The sequence below is a fragment of the Primulina tabacum genome, chromosome 9, assembly GCF_025594145.1.
Source record: "Primulina tabacum isolate GXHZ01 chromosome 9, ASM2559414v2, whole genome shotgun sequence".
In the NCBI taxonomy this organism is placed as follows: Eukaryota; Viridiplantae; Streptophyta; class Magnoliopsida; order Lamiales; family Gesneriaceae; genus Primulina; species Primulina tabacum.
In genome coordinates, this window is record NC_134558.1 from 14,288,776 (window position 1) to 14,309,129 (window position 20,354).

General features: G+C 36.4%; 1 protein-coding gene across 3 annotated transcripts; it reads right to left on the reverse strand.

Annotated features, from left to right (window-relative positions):
- Positions 1–3,323: 3,323 nt before the first annotated feature.
- LOC142504637 (putative histone-arginine methyltransferase 1.3) lies at positions 3,324–16,035 on the reverse strand. 3 transcript variants are annotated; one of them, XM_075617508.1, is made up of 15 exons: positions 15,727–16,035; positions 15,314–15,376; positions 14,912–15,014; positions 13,796–13,936; positions 13,470–13,573; positions 13,269–13,367; positions 13,114–13,183; positions 12,814–12,910; positions 6,355–6,409; positions 6,041–6,124; positions 5,508–5,585; positions 4,710–4,813; positions 4,454–4,626; positions 4,199–4,350; positions 3,324–3,642 (listed from the first exon to the last, which is right to left on the reverse strand). In XM_075617508.1, the coding sequence occupies exons 1-15, from the start codon at positions 15,898–15,900 to the stop codon at positions 3,595–3,597; spliced, it is 1,545 nt and encodes a 514-aa protein (XP_075473623.1). In that variant the 5' UTR covers positions 15,901–16,035; the 3' UTR covers positions 3,324–3,594. The 3 variants fall into 3 exon arrangements, with proteins under 3 accessions (XP_075473623.1, XP_075473622.1, XP_075473621.1); XM_075617507.1 differs by having other exon boundaries at positions 6,041–6,155; positions 6,296–6,409; XM_075617506.1 differs by having other exon boundaries at positions 4,454–4,629; positions 6,041–6,155; positions 6,296–6,409.
- Positions 16,036–20,354: the final 4,319 nt, after the last annotated feature.

Genomic DNA, 20,354 nt, shown 5'->3' on the forward strand with positions numbered 1-20,354 from the left:
AATTAAATTAATTCAAGTGTTGAATTAATTAAACACTAGTTGACCTAGTAGAGTCCAAATAATTAAATTAATTCAAGTGTTGGATTAATTAAATAACATTGGGCTTTGTAGAGCCCAATTAGAAAGAATTATTAAACTAGTGGGCTTGAATAAATCAAGTAAACTTTAAATGGACTCAAATATGTTTGGGACATTTAAATAAAAGTCCATGGGCCTTGTAATTGTTACAAGCCCAAGTCAAAAGCATGCTTGGGAGTTAAAGGGTTGGGGAATACTTTTTATTAAAAATTGCATGGCATGCAAAAGGTTGTCTCTACTTTTTCAAACACCAAGAAAAGCAATCTCTTCACTCCTTCTACACACTTTTTGGCCGAAATTTGCAAGTAAAAACTCTCCCAAATTTTGTTCTTCAAGTTGTTGAGGAATTCATATACTTCTCAAAGAAAATGCCTTACATTTTCTAGTGCAAGTGTAAGGTGGTTCGAGCTTGCAAGTGGTGGGCTTGATTTTGAGCAAGGAGTGCTCATTGGAAAGCTTGTAGATTGGGTCATCCCTTTCAAGAGCTTAATTTTTAAAACTAAGTTGGAGCCATCATCAATCCATTGTGACTGATATGTATATTTCTAAACACACTATGAATGTCATATTTTGTGTTTTGTATTTACTACACATCCTAGTACATGAGGTGTTCGGTTTTCTTGCTAGAAAATAAATTTTGAACTTCCGTTGCGCTTTAGAACACCTAAAACCGATCCCCTTTCAAGGGTCCGGGTACGGGTCCAGGTAGATGCTGGACTTTCGCATTTCGAAGGAAACAAGGGCACGGACCCCGTGTCAGGGTCCGGCTAAGGGTCCGGGTACATGCTGAAATTGTAAACCAACGGAGAAACACTACATTTATGGCTTATTCCTCCTAACTCGATCATACGGACCGTAAATCAACACCTCGAGACCCATCCTAGGATGGTACGGCATTGACTCAAACCCATACAAATGCCCCAAACGACGACGCACTCCAAACAACGTAACACAACCCGTAAACACGACATTTTGACACCAAAACTCATCATACGACTTCTAACGCAATCATGTGCCTATCGACGCGAACCAACACACCAAAAACGATCCCAACATCATACTAAACTTACTTAAACGCAGCAGCGATCACCCGTCGATTCCCAACGAGCTTGCAACAATTAAACTTCAACAACACGTCAAGAACATATTTTCAGAAAATTACAGTTTGAGCAGTCCCACAAAAACGATCATAACTCACTCGTTTCTTGTCCAAAAATTACGAATTTACTATCGAATTGAAGATATCAAAAAGTAATACGTTTTATATGTTGAATCGTTTTTCGGAAAATCGACCGAAAAATTGCAATATTTAAAATGACAGCAAATTTCGAGTTTTGAGATCCAAAAATCATTTCAAAAGCGATCCAACCATTTTCGCTCAAACTTTTGCATAACATACACATGTTTTTTATACAATAAACATCAAAATTATTACTATGACAAGATTGATGCGAAAATGAAAGAATATATATGCCTTTTGATATTTAAAACTCACGATACGGCGATATCGAAGCGGAAACGGTACGAGGGTTGATCCGGGACGATCGTGGAACGATTTTCTTGAAGAAAACCCAACGAAAATCTGCTGGAAAATTTAAGAGGGAGGGGCGGCTGCTCTCTTGTTCTAAGAACCCTACTTTGCTCTCAAAAATTAAAACAAGGCCAATGAAAATGTAAGTGTGTGTGTGTCGTGTATAAGTGTGTGTAAAAGTGTGTGTGCGTGCATTTTTTTTAGTTAATTAGGGGAGAATTTTGCTTAATAAAATAATTAACATGCTAATTAAATATTAATCAAATACTAAATTTATTAAAATTCCCCAATAAAATAAAAATACACAAGTGAGCAATTTTAAAAATTTTTAAAAAATATTAAAAATAACCTAATAATTAAATTAAGACTTACAAATGCTAACAATTTAAGAAATCATTTAAAATGCCTCAATCCTGACTTAAAATAAAATACTACATTTTAAAATCGCCAAAATCTTCGTCAGTCTCTTTTCCTTGATCCCGCGTCGAATAATCGCCTGAAACATGAAACTCAAGAAAATATTTTAACGTGCATCACATAAACATAAATAATTTAAAATGATGCAATTAAATAGATCATGCATCGCTTTAAATCATATTAAACTTAAATAAACAATTTGACAATTTAATAAATGTATGGGTTTTACGTGTACTGAATTTGGACTCTACAGAAGGATTCAATGTTCAGACCACTGGAGTACCCAGCACTTTTCTTGAGGATCAACAAATCACAGTTGTAGAACGGCCAACTCTCACCAGAAATGATGCTTCTTGTCGGACTCAAACCATTTCAGGCACATTCAGGGCAAGCTCTGAAGGGTGCTTTAAGGGAAAAGGCTACACCATTGTGAAGAATCAAAGCTAATTAGGTCTGACTTCGAGGAACTGGAGAGGTGATGTTATATGGGGATGCAACCTGCAATCTCAGTTTTCCACTTGTAGGAATTCCAGATTACTCGTTCGGGTTCGGGCTGGATGGAACAAAAAGCCAAATTGGCATATTAGTATCAGGACAAGCACTTCAGATCAGCAACAATCACATTGTAGCTCTCCTTCTAGCTGCCAAAGCCATACTCGGGAGCCTTTTTCCTCATACCAACAGGAACTCAAGCTAGGTGCTGTCAACAACCATATGTCACATATTTTGTTCCGGCTTCTCTTTTAGCATTTCCTTTTTTTTTGGTTTTTGATCATACGCTTTTGCATTTGATTCGTAGGCAAAGCTTAACCGATACTTGTATACTTAAAATGTTATATGGCTGAACTTGCATGTGATGAAGACCAATGAATTAAATATAATTTTTTCTTTGCCAATGTTCCTGAATCCAACGTTCCGTTTTATAGGTAAGATCAACCTACCTTTAGCAGAGAGGCGATAATCATCAATTTTCTTATGCGTCAGAGATATCACGCCATGAACTGAGAACTCTCTTGGGGTTAGATGTGCTAAAAAAAATAAAGTACATAATTTCCAAAAATATTCATCTTAATCATAAATGAATAGGTAAATTATTACATGAACTCCAGAAATCACTCGTCATGATCCAAAAAAATGATCTGAATCAGGGAGGAAACCGAAAATGGAGGTTGGAAACAAAAAAAATTTTAAAATTTTAGGAGGGGCCAAAACAAATATTAAGGTGAAAATAAAAAATATATAATTATTTTAAGCTCTTAGTCAATAAAATTAAAAAACAAAATAATGCGAGGACGACGGTCGCCACCCCGTCTCTGATCTGAATTGAATAAAACCATGAATTACAATAGGCGGAAAGGCACCTAGAACAACCAGTGGAGGGCATAAGCGGCGTAACAAGTAATAAGATATAGACGTAACAAGTAATAAGATATAGAAGTAACAAGTAGTCAGACAGAAAGAAACACTAGGTCAAGAAAATTAAAGTAATAAAAAGGGGAACATCAAGAAACAATCGGTATATTTGTCATTGAAGTGATGATGGAAGCTCTGCCTCTGAATCACAAAGATTACTGCAATAAATCTGAACCTTCATCTTGGGATAGTGTTTGTAAATCCTGCATTATGCAACATATAAGTTACTTAAATTCAAATTATAATCAATCGAAGAATGCTTCTTCTTATGATTATGTAAGGGTGCGGATTTAACAGTAGAAAGGAAATGGAGTTGAGAGTGGATTTTATGCTGAGCTGTAAATGTAACATGATTGAAAAGTTGTTGGGAAGCAGGGAAGAAATTTCAAACTACCTCAATCTTGGGAAGAAATTCAGTATTACTACCAGGTAGGTTAAAAGCTCGAATAAGTCTAACAAAGTTGCGCCGATTTAACAAAAGAAAGGAAATCGAGTTGTGAATGGATTGCCCTGAGCTGTCAACGTAACATGATTGAAAAGTAGCTGGGAAGCTGGGGAAGAAATTTCAAACTACCTCGATGTCGTTTCTTGGGAAGAAAATCAGTATTACTACCAGGTAGGTTAAAAGCTTGAACAAGTGTAACAAAGTTGTTCCAGCGGGAAGAGGAAAATAATACAAGCAAATTTCATGAACACCCAAATTTACTGCTTTCATTCGATGAGAAAAAGGTATATGCAACACAGCTGCATGCTCAAAACCTGTGTTTGTAGTAGCTGCTGAGGAGTTTGTTCTTGGGCCATTGGATACGCCTGAGGTTGAGACATCCGGTAATAGGGCTCTTTGAGATCAAATTTACCAGATGACGTCTGTAGTATTCCTCCTTGTTCAGCACCAGGGCCCCACATTTTAGCTATATTATTGGTAAATGATAGTTTATCAAGTTCGAGGTAGAAGGAACCAAACACATTTAAAAATATTTGTGCGTGACTACAAAAATAATTGCATAAACCAACCTGATAATATTAGCTCAAGGGTATAACTCTGTGCTTTATGAGCAACCATACGTAGTCGACCTGTTATCTCTTGGCCAGGCATCACATAAATTGGCTGGGACAATACACATCGTAGCTGGTACCAGTGTGTCGTAGGTGCACCAGGAGCAGTGGTGAGCCACCTTTGTACAGTGCTACTTTTGCAACAATTTGATGCAGTCAGCACGGTGCAAATGCAAATAAAAGAAAATGCAAACACAAATCATAAAACCATTACCTTCCATCAAACAACACGTCAAACCAACAAGCCAAACCGTGGATTCTGGTGCCTACCGAAGCTATAAACCTCAATGGGATGTCGATTTCATATAATTCTTCCTCCTGTAATAAATTTTGATAATTTGTTAGCATGCAATCCTATATTTACAACTTTAGAAAAGATAGCAACTGATAATGTGCTGCAACCAGCAACTCTGACGGTCGAATACTCTTCAAGGAACTATAAACTATAATTATCCGAGTCAGATTTACGAGAAAATTGAGACCTTTCAGTCTCATTTTTCAATAAATAAATCACAGCAAGTTTTTACGGTAAAAGTTCTGGATATGAATGATAAGTAAAGAGAGCACTAGATATACAAATGTTGAGTCCACCAGTGACTCCATTGTTCAAAAACAAAAAATTTATATTTCCTATGTAAATTATGCTACGATTGATGGTTAAAAATGAACGAAATCTTTTGGAACTATTTTCTCAGAGAAATGGTCATCAAACCACTATATCATAATTTTGGTATAGCACAAGAAGATTCCCCCTTAACAAAATGATTGAGTTTGCTTCACATTTCCAAGGGGTTAGCATGCTTTTCCATCTATCTAGTTGAGCATTGGATTAAAAAAAGTGTCCAACCATGTTAGTCCCCGATCAAGTTAAGAGTGGATGTACTAATAAAACAGTCAACAAATGACTAGGAGATAGTTCAGTAAATTATTTCTGAAATTCAAGTATCGACCATATACGAAATTTGAAGTTGTATTCATACAAAATAGCTACTTGGTTGAAGTTAACATTTACCTTGGAGGACATGAAATTTATCTCGTGGGAAACTGCAAGAGCCACCAATAATCTTGGATCAAAAGCATCTACCACTGGCTGCAAAAGAATCCAAAGTAGATTGACATGCCCGAGGATATTTTCATTATAATGTCTCAATAAAATTTGACCCACACATTTAAGTTCAAGATATGATCACAACAATGGGACTCACTAGAATATTATCACTTTCGTAAAACATTTATAGAAAACCAAAAAGAACTTTTTCCAATCTCGGTTTTGCAAACACATACAAAAGGAAAAAGGTTCCCAGCATTCAACACAAATGATATAGACATCCAAAATTCATCCTTCCAAAGATAAAAAACTAAGAAAATAAAAACATGTGATGCTGACCATCCAGAATTAAATTGTCTTGTATTTATTTTGAAATGATAAAAGAAACTATATAAAAGGCATCATGGATTGAAAACTTAACACATGGTCTTATAGTGATTTGCAACTTAATGTGAACATAAAAACAAACAAGACAAATCGAAAGAATTGGAGCCAACCTGTGAGAAGTATCCTTGAAATGCAGCACTATGTAAAGGTGTCAAATTTACACCATAATAATTTTGTTGCTGCCAAAATAAAGCCTGGGTGGAAATAAGAAACAAAATCAAATATCTGCCGCGATAGAAAAGCATTGTCAAGGAAGATATTTCGACAGCAACATAACATTCTCAACTTGTTTATACAATTAAAATTCCATGCAGTGAAATGCCATCCCTCCCTCTCGGAGCCTAAAATATTAATTGACGGCTAACCCGTCCCTGGTTTTCCCAGTAGGACATTTGCAACACCTGCTGCAATAATAGTAGCCAACCTTGTTTGCAATTTCCGTGTACAAATACTCATCACTGAATGGCGCCATGTGTATCCTACAAAAACAAGTAAGAACAAATATATTATCCATAAGAAAACCACTTTTTTTTTTATAAGAAACATAACAATATTATTAATAATAGAATTTTACAGTACAAGAAGTGGACTAGTGATCCACTGCCATGAACTAGCTATTTTCTAATCATACACATATGACCAATCTCTCAAAATATCAAATGTAGACAATCCCTGAAAGTTTTTATCCGCCCGAATCCAGTTTGCTGTTGTGAACTTGATTTTTCCCCAACATTATTCCTTGGTTTCTTCCATTTCTTCAAAAATTCTTCTATTTCTCTCCAACCAAACCGCCCAAATAATTCCATGGATCACCACTCTCCAGAAAATTTTACCTCTTTTGCCAAGCATATGACCCAAATCCGTAGTAAACAAATCTTGGATTGTCTTCGGCACAACCCAAACCAGTTGCATTTCTTCCAAAGCCCTAGACCACAACGCATGAGTGAACTTGCAGTGAATGAACAAATGATCTTGTGTTTCCACATGCTTACACCACAACGCATGAGTGAACTTGCAGTGAATGAACAAATGATCTTGTGTTTCCACATGCTTACAACACAACACACACTAGTTGGGACAAAGAGAACAATTAGGATATCTCTTTTGCATCATCTCGGATGTCGGTAATTTTGCAAGGATTGCTGTCCACGAGAAAATTTGAATCTTTGACGGAATAGGTATTTTCCAAATGATATTGTAAAATTTGAAATCTTCTGGACCTTTACTGTCCGTGAAGAATGAGTGAAAAAAAGATTTGACTGTGAATTTCCCGGACGGATCCCCCTCCCACTGTTGAAAATCATCTACCCTTTCCACCAATCTAAATCCCTCAAGAACGACTAAAAGCGAAGATAACTGATTGATCTCCTCCTCACGGAGAGATCTACGGAAATGAAAGTCCCAAAAGAAATTATGTGACGAAGACTCAAAAGAAGCAAAAAAAGAAATAGGCAAATTACGAGCCAAAGATAGCTGAAATAAAGAAGGGAACAAATCCCGGAAAGCTGAATCCCCCAACCAAATATCCTCCCAAAACCTTATTTTAGTCCCCCCTCGAACCACTAATCTTAGTAATCGGTGATAAGTTGGGTATGATGTAGAAATGAACTTCCACGGACATCTAAAAGTCACATTCTTAGCCAACCCCGCATCCCATCCATTTTCTTGTAACCCATATTTACTCTTTATTATTCTTTTCCATAGCGTATCACTTTCAACGTTGAACCTCCACCACCATTTTCCCATTAACGCCGTATTCCTCAAACATATATTCCTGAGACCTAATCAACCTTTCTCTTTCGGTCGACAAACTTTTTCCCATCTAACCATATGACAATGTGAATCTCCCTCATTCCCATCCCAAAGAAAGTTTCTCATTACTTTCTCCATCTCCCCCGCCACTCCTTTTGGTATCTTGAAGAGAGACAAGAAATATATAGGCAGAGCACTCAACACCGCATTAATCAATGTCACTCTACCCCCTTTAGACAAGAAAGCATTTTTCCAAGTTGCCAATTTTCTAATAATCTTAATCATGATAGGCTCCCAAAAAGACACTTGTAGAGGATTACCCCCTAGAGGAACTCCCAAGTATTTTATTGGCCATTGTTCCTTATGGCACCCGATCCCCTTAGCTATATCCTCCTCCACTTCATCTTGATTCAAACCCAATAAAGCACTCTTGTCCCAATTGATCCTCAATCCTGACATATCACAAAACGCCTTCAAAACTCGCACCAAAAAGCCTAATTGTTCCTCCGTCTTCACAAAGAACAAAATATCGTCCGCAAACTGTATATGTGATACTTCCACCTTATCTCGGCCCACTTCATACCCTCTGATGAAGTTCTCTTCTTTCGCTTTGTCAACCAATCTTCCCAAAACATCCACAACCATATTGAACAAAAAAGGTGATAAAGGATCTTCCTGTCTAAGTCCTCTATATGCTTTAAATTTCCCCCTCAGTCTCCCATTAATCATTATTGAAAACGAAACATTAGACACGCATCCTCTTATCCATCCTCTCCATCTCTCCCCGAAGCCCTTTTTCTGTAAAACAAAATCCAGAAAATCCCATTCAACATTGTGATACGCTTTTTCAAAATCAATTTTCAAAACCCACCCTTTTTTATTTTTCTTCCTCCCTTCTTACACCAACTCATTCGCAATCAAACAACAATCCAATATCTGCTTTCCCTCGATAAATGCATTTTGAGTTTCTGACAATGTATGTGACAACACTTTTTTCATCCTTGTAGCCAACACTTTTGCTATTATCTTGTATAAGCTCGTTGTGAGGCTAATGGGTCTGAAATCTTTTACCTTTAACGAGTCATGTTTCTTTGGTATCAAACATATATACGATTCATTGGTCAACCCATTTAAGATCCCCCCTTCGTAAAATTCTGCAAAGACCATCATTAACTTGCCTTTAACTGTATCCCAACAATCCTGATAAAGTGCCAAAGTATAGCCATCGGGCCCCGGTGCTTTGCGCCTGTCACACGCAAACACCGTCTTCTTAACCTCTTCTTCGGAAAAAGGTTGTTCTAGTTCAGCTCTCATATCATCATCGATAGTTGCCCATTTCACTCCTTCGATCCCAAATCTTTTCACCGATCTATTACTATACAAATTTTGGAAATAATCAACAATGAATTTGACAATTTGACCCTCATCCTCTATAACCTCTCCATCATCCATTTCCAATTTACTAATCATTGCTTTTGTTTTTCGGTGGTTTAGCAAGGAATGGATGAATTTTGTGTTGCGATCTTCTTCTTTTAACCATTTAATCTTTGCTTTTTGATGTAACATTCTGTGTCGTCGACACACCAACTCTTCCAACTCACATTTAATTTTTAATTTTTCAGCCACCCCTTCCGCATTCTCCCTCCCGTCACTCTCCATTTCATCCGATCTCATAATTCTGTTTCGCATTTCTGCCTCCCTCATCTCAATCTTCCCAAACTCCTCATCGTTCCATAATTTGATCTCTTCCTTAATCGACTTTAGTTTTCTCATGAATTTATAACCTTCCCATCCTCGAATCTGAATGAACAAGGCCCCCAATTAAGTTTCTGTGTTTCCAATACAATTGGAAAATGATCCGAAGTAATGCGCGGCAAAACAGATTGCTTATGATATGGAAATAATTCCACCCACCCTCCCAAAAACAAGAATCTATCTATCATGCTGCAAATCGGTGTAGCCCTCAAATTTGACCATGTAAATTTCGCATTCAGTAATGGAGGGTCACACAATTCCAACTCCTGTATCAACATATCAAAACAAGCCATACTTGTTGTTTGTGAGTAGCTATTAATTTTCTCCGTCAAATATCTCACAACATTGAAATCCCCTCCCAAACACCACCTTTCCCCACACAGAACTCTCAAACCTGCCAACTCATCCCAGAACTTGTGTCGAAGTTTTGCTGTGCATGGTCCATATACTGCAGTAAACCACCAACTATCTAAATCCTATGCATACCGAAACTGTAAATTCCCCAATCATGTTGTCCGTGATGGATACCACTCTCGGATCCCACATAACCAAAATACCCCCTGATGATCCAATTGATGGTAAATGAACCCAATCAACAAACCTTGATTTCCAAACGCTTGATATAAATCTCCTATCAATCAATTCTTTTTTTGTTTCTTGTAGAATAATCAAATCGGGTTTCTCCTTGCGTAGCATATCTCGAATGAATCCTCTCCTCGTTGCCGACCCTCCACCTCTTATATTCCAAGAGAAGATCTTCATCGAAACACCTTTTCTCCCGTTTGACGTATTCCATCTTTCTTCAAGTCATCTCTTATCTCCACCCTTTTAACTCCCATGTTCTCCAAACAACCGTATTCTCCATCATTTTCGGACAATATCATCATCCCCCCACTTTCTCTATCACCCTCGTGGATTTTAATTCCTGACATACCCGACTTTTCACCAACAACTGAACCTTCCTCAACCTCAATATCCCCTCCCCCCCCTGAATTTTTAATGAAAGAAAAGACCGAAGAATGGATTGAAGTATCGGAGGAATGAATATGCGAAGAAGTGATTTTGTTGTTTACCTTATCCGAAGGTGAAGCAAAGAGATCCCCTATGTCTTCCAAACCCAAGCTGGTGCGTGTCGTCGTATCCGAGCTGATTGACATGTGAGTTCCCATATCGCTAAAATAACTATCCTCTACGGATCCACTGCCTTGATCCCTTGTAAAATCCTTGTCCTCCCATGTGTGATCTTTGTCGTTGCCTCATCTTGTGTATTAAACCAAGCATTATTTGTCTTTGATTTTCTTCTGGTATAGACCACCTCAAAGTTCTTTTCTTGTTTACTAATATCCTCTGGCCGATCGCTACGCCTTGTATGCTCATTCTCATTGTTGCTCATTGATTGAACTATTCCTTTGTTTAAAGCATCCACTTCTTTCGGACTAAGCCTTTTGAGAATCTTGATTTGTTTGCTCCTTCTCACTGGATCTGATCCCAACACTTTAGAGCCCTTTGTCCCTAACCAAGAAAAACCTCCAACGTTCAAAAGTCAAGGAAATCCTCTTCTCCAAAAAGCATCTACTGATTTTCAAATAAAATTCAAAATCCTCTCTACTATTTGGCCACCACAGTGCTTGATTTGCTTTGAACGGAAAGATCTCAATTTTCTTCTCAACCGCCTTACCAAGGGCTAACGTTACCATTTCCCAAGAAATATTAACGCATTCCATCGTGACAATCAATGCTTTGTTCCACTCTTTGCTCAAGCACTGTCTGAATTCTTATGTGCATCAATGTTCCCGGATCCTGTAGGACTTGAATTGATCTTACCACTGAACACAGATTGTCGACGTTGCTGGTTATCCTTCAAGTGATATGCTCCTTTCCATATGCCGCTGTTCAGAATTTTTCCGACAAAAAACACCAGACTTTTCCAGCCCTCCTCGTACCGTCCGCTTGGAATTCTAATTCGCTGTTTCTTACCGGAGCGCTCAATTGTGGATACTTCAATGTAGCTTCCTCGTCTGTTAACAAACTTTTGCACCGATATAACTACTTCCCCCCTTCTTATGACCATTTTCCAGCATGTAAGTCGCATTCCGAGTTCTTTCTGTCACGCAAATAGAGTCTCCCCTTTTGCCCAGTGACATTAGAAATAATTTTTGCTCTATTCTAACCTCCTCTACTGCCTTAGCAGTATGGTAATTGCTAAACTCTCTCCTTAACATTTGAGAGGAATGTGGAACGATTAGGTATTCGAAAAGGATAGTGAATGGTTGTATATGGGCAAAGAATGGCTAGAGTAACTGAATGCTGGCGGAAGATGATGGCCACCAACAGTGCAGTTGAGCAACGAGAAGGTGAAACCAATCGCCAACAAAGCTGGTTTGGTGGTCGGAAATGGATCGAAATTTGCATAAAGTCAGCAGATTACTTCCTGGCTTGCATTGCGCAGATAAGTCTGAAGCATAGGGAAAAAGACGAACAGAAATCCCACAATAAAGGACCGTAACCCTAGTTACCGGCGCCGGGCTCGAAGGGCGGTTGCGGTCAGGGGAGTAGAATATTGTGGTGCATTACTGAAGTTGATGGGTTATCGATGAAGAGGGAATTTTGGAGGTAGAGTGCATTTTTGAAAAATTCTCTCACTGGGGTTTAGTTCCTCTCAACTCTTTCCATAAAACCACTAAGTAAAGCTCTTACTGATGTGGGGAAAAAAAACCTATCCTACAGCAGCAAATAGAAAAAACAGGTACATGCATATTCATGTATCTTTTACTAAGAAAAATCCACGCTCACACCCCCAGTGTGACTCGATAACAAGACCTGAATCTCGGAAAACCAATAACTCTACAACTAGGTTATTTGATTGGCTACAGATAGTTTGAGGCGCTTTCTAGTCATTTACACAACTCGGAATATAAATATCAATAAAAATTCATCCCGGTAATTGGAAATAGGAACATCGTAGCCCTTCAAAGAATATCGTACAATGAATAGCTCGAAAAGCAGCTCACGGGATGCATGATCCAAATGCTACATATAACCATATCATGACTAAAACCAAATCATTCAAGCATTATTATAATTCAAAGCCACCAGAAATTAGAGAATTATTATAAAAAAGAGAAGCATAGGCATAAATACACTCCTATTATCTTGAAAAATGAGAACATCCATGATGTATAATATATAAAAAAGAGTAAAACTCAAGAATATACTTCAGACAAAATCCAGAGACAATGAAACCGAGGAAAATAAGAAAAGAACGGAGTTATCCACTTCCAATTCATTGTCCATATGAAAAGTTTGGAGAATTTTTCTGCTTAGAAGAAAACATAGAATTGAGCACAGAAAGAAGACTATTTTGGATAATAAATACCTTCCTAAACCTGGAAACATTTTCCCATTTGGAATAAGGAATCTATCTCTCGCAATTATGTATGACTCGAGCATTCTTTCATTGATTAGCAAAGTGCCTGCAGCAGGAAATTTAGAGGCCATTATATGCCTTCAGGTCTTCTTCAAACTGAAAATTATGGAAAGTGAGAAGAGCATTTCCATGAATCTAAATAGATCCATGCATACTACAGTTCTCTTCATTTAGTTTAGCCAGATTAACTTTCCAAAATATCAAAATGTTACATCTGCGAGATGACGAAAGAAAGATAAGCAGACGTACCCATTGGCTCGGAAATTAAAATATCCGCCTTCTCAGGTAATTCAACCTCTTCAACTTTACCTTTTACAACCTACATAATAAACAGGGACATTACACTGATAATGGAGCAAACAACTGATCTGAAAAAAATATTAAAGTATGGTCAGAAAAATCACTGTTATTTTTTGGCTGAGCAATGGATTCCCAGCTACAAGTTTATGAGCATATCCTGCCATGTCCGATGCTTCAACAGCATACACATGTTTGGCACCGGCCTGCGAAAAGGAATATCTAATTCAGCCACCAATTGGTCTATAATGGTAAAGTAATCAGTTTATTCAATGAGGGAGTGCGAAGAATCGTATGTAATTCAGTACCTGAGCAGCAAACAATGACAATATGCCAGTACCTGCACCAACATCAACTACCACACGATCAACAAAATCAGCACGATTCTCCATGACAGCTGCATAATAAGTTCCTGGAACACAAATTTCTAATAAGTCAACAATCGAATGAGACTTATAATCTAAATTTAGAAACCAATGCCATGGAATCATAAGCTCTTGAATAAAAATATCTCTAAATGAAAAACAATAGCACATGCCAATGAAGATGCAGGTAAAAAGAAAAGCTCAGATGTGAGTGACAGGGTTCAAAAACAATTTCAAAGAGATATAAATTTATGGCTGAGATATGTAACCTGTCCTCACATAATCTTGCATCATATTTTGCTGGTGTAAAAGCTGTCCATAGTAATGAAAGTACATTTTGGCAGAGGATGCCTCTATTTTGTCCTCAAATTTACTTTTAGATAACACTGTTCCATTTGGCAAAAATGATCCTGCAAAAAAAATTGCATATGACTTTCCACGTCCCTCTGCCTTCAGTATTATCGACTTCTGTCTGATTATCGTTTAATTAAATCATATTCTCAAAATGACAGAAGACTGGACTGCATGACATGAAAACTTTATAAACATATTAAAACTCGCTAATAACGGTATAGAAAATCCTTACTCAGAACTTTGATGTTAGAGTTTTTAAATAAAATTCAGAACTGCGAGTACTTAACAACTGCCGACATTATCTGTTGATGAGAGTTCATATGCAAACTTGCATGATTAATCATTATCACTACTGCATAGAAAAAGTGTGCCACGGTTATAAACTAAAGACTGGTATATACTCCCAATTTTAGAGTCCTTATTTATAACATTAACAACGTGTATCTAGATTTACATTTGAATTTAAATCAGACAGCAATAATTATAATGGAGCATATTTACATGAATCGTTAAAAAAAATCTGCAGGCATACATGCTCATAATAACTCAATCGTGATTTTTTGGTTCGCGACAAGGTAATGGACTATGGCCAAATGGGCATGAATCGACACCATTCATCAACAGGGAATCAAACAGCTATAAGTGACCAATAGACAAAGATTCTTAACAAGATTTCAGACACATAATGCAATCACATTTTAGACAAATTGTCTTTTAAAGTCATAGCGGTGTTGCAGGAATTTAATGATGCCACATAAAGGGTGAACATTGGCTGAAATAAAATGAAATGTTTAGAGGTGGTGAAGAATACGGTAAGTCCTAGATGAAAAGTTAGAAATAAGCAACAGAACACTTGAATCGAGTTAGCCTCAAATTAATGATATTACCGGCTACACATACAAGTTGATGGACTCTACTACCACCATCATTTAAGAGCGCGATGAAGAAAGCAGCAAGAATAAATAAAGATAAAATGACGATCACACAATTACATCTTCCACGAGACACCTGCAACCATGTAAAAAACCAACCTTGAACAGTCACGTCTTTCTTCCGTTGTTCAAATGCACAATGGAAAGCCCTACTTTCCTCCTCATTTATAAACTGTATGGTGATTCCCCTTGAGTAGTTCTTCTGATTCACAGAAAAAATATCCATCACATCTTATTAACTACATGATATCATTCATAGAAAGAAATCCTTTTTTATCCTACAAAAATAAAAAATAAAAGAAAACAAAATCCTTCTTTTTCTTATCTTCACCATTACAACAAAAATAGCATATTACTTGTAAGGTACAGAAAATCATAGAGAACTTCATACACATAATATAATAGTGAGTTGCAATCAAAGTAGTAGTGCTACCAACTGAAATAATCAAAAGGGTGGCACAAATTGTGTTTGTCGCATGAGTAAGATAAATTGTAAAATACCTCCTTATTTACTTCAGAAGCCTCAGATACACATACTGATTGCGATGGTCCTAGCTTGAAAAGCTGGAAAGTAAAAGGAAACGGGCATTATCATAAACCATAACTACACGCTAAACACATTTTTTTTAAAAGGTACCATTTGTGAAAGCAGTTAGAGAGAATAATTAACTGATCCATGGAAAATGATTTCCCTGATATACTTAAATTCCAGTAGTACAAATCTCGTTAACCTAGCACTAAAGCTACAAACTTCTTTAGCATGGATGCCAATATATTCAAACTTGATTCAACATCCGGGAAATAAAGCCAAACCTCCAACCACACACTATGGGTACAAAAAGATTGAACTCGAACACGTGAAGTAAAAAAAAAGCAACAAATAAATTTTCCAAAGCAAAAAAAAAAATTCTGACCTTGGAGTTGCGTAGCTCGAATCGGACTAAGTTGTTTGAATCGGAGTCCAAGTCAAATTGAAGCCATTCGGGGCGAAACCGCGCAACCACCGGCTGCGAAGAATTGCTCGAAATCGATAGCTGTGAAATCGAAGCTACCAAAAAATCTTGATCATCAAGCATATTATTCTCCATGAAATCACAATAATTTATTTTCAATTAAGGAATGCATACATATAAGAATTTAGGGTTTTTGAGTGGGAAGAAGGGAGGTTTTAGAACGGCAGCTGCATCGGCTTCGTTGACGATTTGGGGCAACAGTTTACATGTATAAATATTAAATAAAAAAATAATTGATAATGAATTTAAATGTTCGGACAAAACTATTGATTATTGCAATTTTTGTTTAAATAAAATATTTGTTGAAAATAAAGAGTTGTGTTCAAAATAAAAAGTTCAAATTATTGAACATTGAAACTAAGAGTTGAAAATATTGAAAATTAGTATGTGATTATGTATTTATTTTTTGATTATTTCCAAAGAAATTTTATAAATATGTCTCTCAATTTGTGAAAAAGAACACAATTAAGTAAACAAAATTTTATAAAGTCTGTAGTTTAATAGATTTTATGAGTTTGAGATTTTTACTTTTTACCGTAAATTTTTAATTTTAACATGTTATCAGCACGATACTCGAAAGTTCGGTTCTTCATATTTTTTCAAGCTCCAAAACAAAAGAAAAATGTAACGATATTCAAAATTTTACTGTTTATTTATTTTTATTGTGTATATATTTAATATATAATATCATGTATTTAGATAAAATTAGTTTATGATACCTCATTATAATAACGTGATGTAATTATATTATTACACCGCTTATATAATTTTATTGTGTTACTGTTTATTGTTACTGTAACGCCCCGAAAATTCGAAAGTCCATGCAAACCACATGCATGCAATTATTAAATTCTTTGTATTTTAATTAAATTATTCTAATTGCATTAATTAATTATGTTGTGCATATTGACATGTTTAAAATATATTTTTCTACATGATTGCATTAAAAGGTAATTTTTAAAGGTTATTCGAGTTGCGATCGAGAAACGGAGACCGATGGCTGAAAAATAGAAAATATTTTTATTGGTTAATTATTTTTAATTATTTAAAATATGGGTTATGCTTTTTCTTATTTTTGAAAATAAGGGGTTTTTGAGGTGATTTATACGCCGGGACGTAATTTTTATCGGTGTTGGATTTTCAACAAAAATACGAACTTTTTGGCAACCCGGCTAATAAATTCACAAACTTATTTAAACAAAACTATGATAATATTTTATTTAATTCCTAATCAAGCACTAGTGGGCCTAATTTGAGGGCCTAATGGACTTAAACCTAATTAAAGGATTAACTAGTATATAATATGTTAAAACCACTTCAAACCCTACAATTTGACACAAAAAATCACACGCCTCTTTCTCTAAATTTCTCTCCATATACACGATACACACACACCACCAAAGTGAGAGGAAAAATCGAGATTTTTGCAAGGAAAAGTCTAGCCAAGGTCTTGCTCCGTTCTTCGCAAATCGTCAACGAATAATCGTGCGTTTAAAACGCAAAGGCACGCCATACATCTTCTTTTCTCATCTATGACATCGTATTATCATTTTAAATATCGTGTGCATGAAAAACATGAAGTTCTTTGATTTATTTTCGAAATATTGCACATACATGCATTGAATTCATGAATTTTGATCCAAAAACTTGTTCTATACGTATAAAGGGGCTGCCATGATGTTAAGTTATGATCAAGCCAAGTTTTAACATGAATTAAAGGGTCCTAAGACACACCAGATAAGCCACACCACAAGCAAACAAGCTGGAAGTCGTTTTCTTTCTGTCATGGGTTTTGGGAATCGGGTTTCATGGATAAGGGGAGGGCTTGGTCTTGGCTTGGAGGCAGGGCTAGCCAGGGATTTGGTTAAGTCGAGGGAAGAGTCCTAGCCATGCTAGGACTCGAGCTAGTGGGCTGGGAAGAGTCCTTGCCATCAAGGACTCCTACCCGATTATTCTTCAAGCCTTGCGCAGAAGTGCGCAGGCTTCCAGGGGTTGAGGGGCTCGGTCCAGGGTTTAAGGGATGGGCTAGGTTAGGTCCTTAGGGTCCTGAGAGGGTGCATGAGGGGCTAGTTCAAGGGCTGGCTCGTGGGTTAGGTTGCTAACCAAGAAAACAAGGGTCTTTGTCAAGTGGGTCTCTTCGGCTGTGTTGCTGCAGCTTATGTTATGTCTTAGGTTTCAGGGGCTGGGGTCGATTCCATAGGTTCTAAGGGTTCAGTAGGGTCCATATGGGGTCTGGGTTGAGGTTGGCTCAAGAGGGTTCGCTGCTGGCTCAGCTGGAGGTGCAAAACGTGAGGGAAGATCACAAAGTGCGTGCATCCTAGGCTTGCTTCAGGCGGCTCGTGCGTTTGTTTAGGGGCTGGTCTGGTCTGGGTATGGGCATGGTCCAGGGAAGGTTAGGGTCAGGTGGGCTCGGTGGTGGCTAAGCTGGAAGGGTCCTAATTGGGTTAGGAGTCCTAGATAAGCTATAATACTCACCTACACACATGCATACCATCGGGGGTTGAGGGGCAGAAGTGTTCTGAGCAGGCCAGGGCTGGTTATTCGGGCTGAGCTTGGTCAGTAGGGTCCCTAGGTGGGTTGGCTCAGGTTTGGCTCGAGGTGACTCGGACGTGGCTCTAGTATTTTGGGAGATGGCTCAGTGTGTTTGTAAATGGGTCAATTTCGAATTTTAGAAAAAAAAATTGAATTCATGAGTCCCTGGGTGTGGCTCATGACTTGGAAGGGTAGAATAAATAATAAAAATGCTATGTTTAAAGTTTGGGATCAAAATAACGAGTTTTGGATTTATCTGGGATTTAATCGCTTCACGAAACGCTAGTTAAGGAATTAATTGAAAAGTCTAGTTAAGCTTTATAAAATTATGAAAATTTATATTTAATATCAAATAATTATTAAAAGTCTAATTTTTGAATTTGGGAATTTTATATTAAGTTTTGGTTTAATTCGGGATTAAATAGCAGTAATACGTCTTAGTTAAAGAATAAATTAAAAGTCATCGATTTAAGCTAAATAAAAATATGAGAAAATTCATGTAAGTTTAAATAATTATTTGGGACATATTAGAATCAATAAAATTAAGGAAAAGTCGAAAATGCGAAATTTTACGTCCAGGGATAAAACGATCATTTTACACTAGAAATTAATAAACGTAATGGCAGTGTCCTGAATGCTGTTTTACGTGCTAATATGATTATTTTAAATTTTTATGAATTTTTATGATGTTAAAGTGTAGAATTTAAATGTTCATGATTTAATATGTCTAAAGGTATATTTTAAAAGGTTATGATTTAATATGTTAAAATGTTTATGATTTAACATGTGAAAAATGTTATTTTAAAGGTTTATGATGTTAACATGTTATTTTAAAGGTTTATGATGTTAAAATGTTATTTTAAATGTCATGGATTTTTAATATGTTAAAAATGTTTATTTTAAACGATTATGGATTTTTATGATAAAACGATAATGTTAAAAGATTTGTTGCATGTTTGTTTTTAAAAGGAAAAAGATATTAAATGCAAGATTTTATAAAGAGATGAAAATGTAAAACGTTGAAGGAAGTGAAGTAATTGTGACTATTGAGGATATGAGTATTTGAGGTAAGAATGAGAATATTGTGAGGGGAAAAGGCCCCAGAGGGAGCTTGTCTATGGGAGAAGGCTCTCGAAGGAGCCCCGACGATCGTATTTCCATTCGATGAGGATAGGCCAGGGCCCATTTGACCGGTGAGAGTGTTGCTGGTGTCCCCCGCCACCCAGTACTGCAGTTTCATGTAGATGGATCCATCGACTTTTTCAGGTTCGAGGAAAGTCACAATTAACGATCAGAATTCAATGAAAAATAAATATGTTTATGATCATGATGAAAGGATACATGTTATGATTGAGGAAAAAGAAAAATGTTGAGGTTTAAGTTATGCATGTTCATATTGAGGATGATATGAAAATATTTACGAAAAGGATATGAAAATGTTTATGTTTAAAGTTAATGCATCATTATGTAAATGTTTTTATTAATGTTTATGAAAATGGTTATGTTTAAAGTTTATGCATCTTCATGAAAACGATATTTTTAAGTACAAGTATTTTTCACTGTTGTATGTGATCTGTATATGTATTACTTGTTAGCAAGATTATGGTGTGTTGAGTCTTTAGACTCACTAGGTGTGATTGATGCAGGTGATATTGATTATGTATATGATTTTGGAGGTCTTGATGGTTGATTTTGCTGGACTGAAGGTGCACATAACCCGAGGACCGACGCTAGTTTTCCGCACTAATTATGATTCATGATTTTAAGTTATGTTAAAGATATTTTTACGAATTTTATTTATGTTATGAGAGATTTTTGAGAGATTATAGTATGGGCTATACTTTTCAAATAATGATTTTAGGTTGATAAAACGTTTGACGATTTTATGCTTTAAAATATTTTCCTTTGGATTTTTAAATGTTAGTTGGATGTTTATTTTTAAAATGATGTCAAAAATAATTTATACCAATATGTATGGTTCGGCCGATGCTATGTAA

Bases quoted from the DNA above. Each gene is read 5' to 3' on its own strand.
- LOC142504637 (XM_075617506.1), bottom strand. From the start codon at position 15,900: ATGGAGAATAATATGCTTGATGATCAAGATTTTTTGGTAGCTTCGATT. The intron at 6,156-6,295 runs GTTAGCCGTCAA...CTATCGCGGCAG, and splicing joins ACTGGGAAAACCAGGGACGG to ATATTTGATTTTGTTTCTTA. The intron at 5,586-6,040 runs GTTGGCTCCAAT...ATTCTTTTGCAG, and splicing joins TTCAAGGATACTTCTCACAG to CCAGTGGTAGATGCTTTTGA.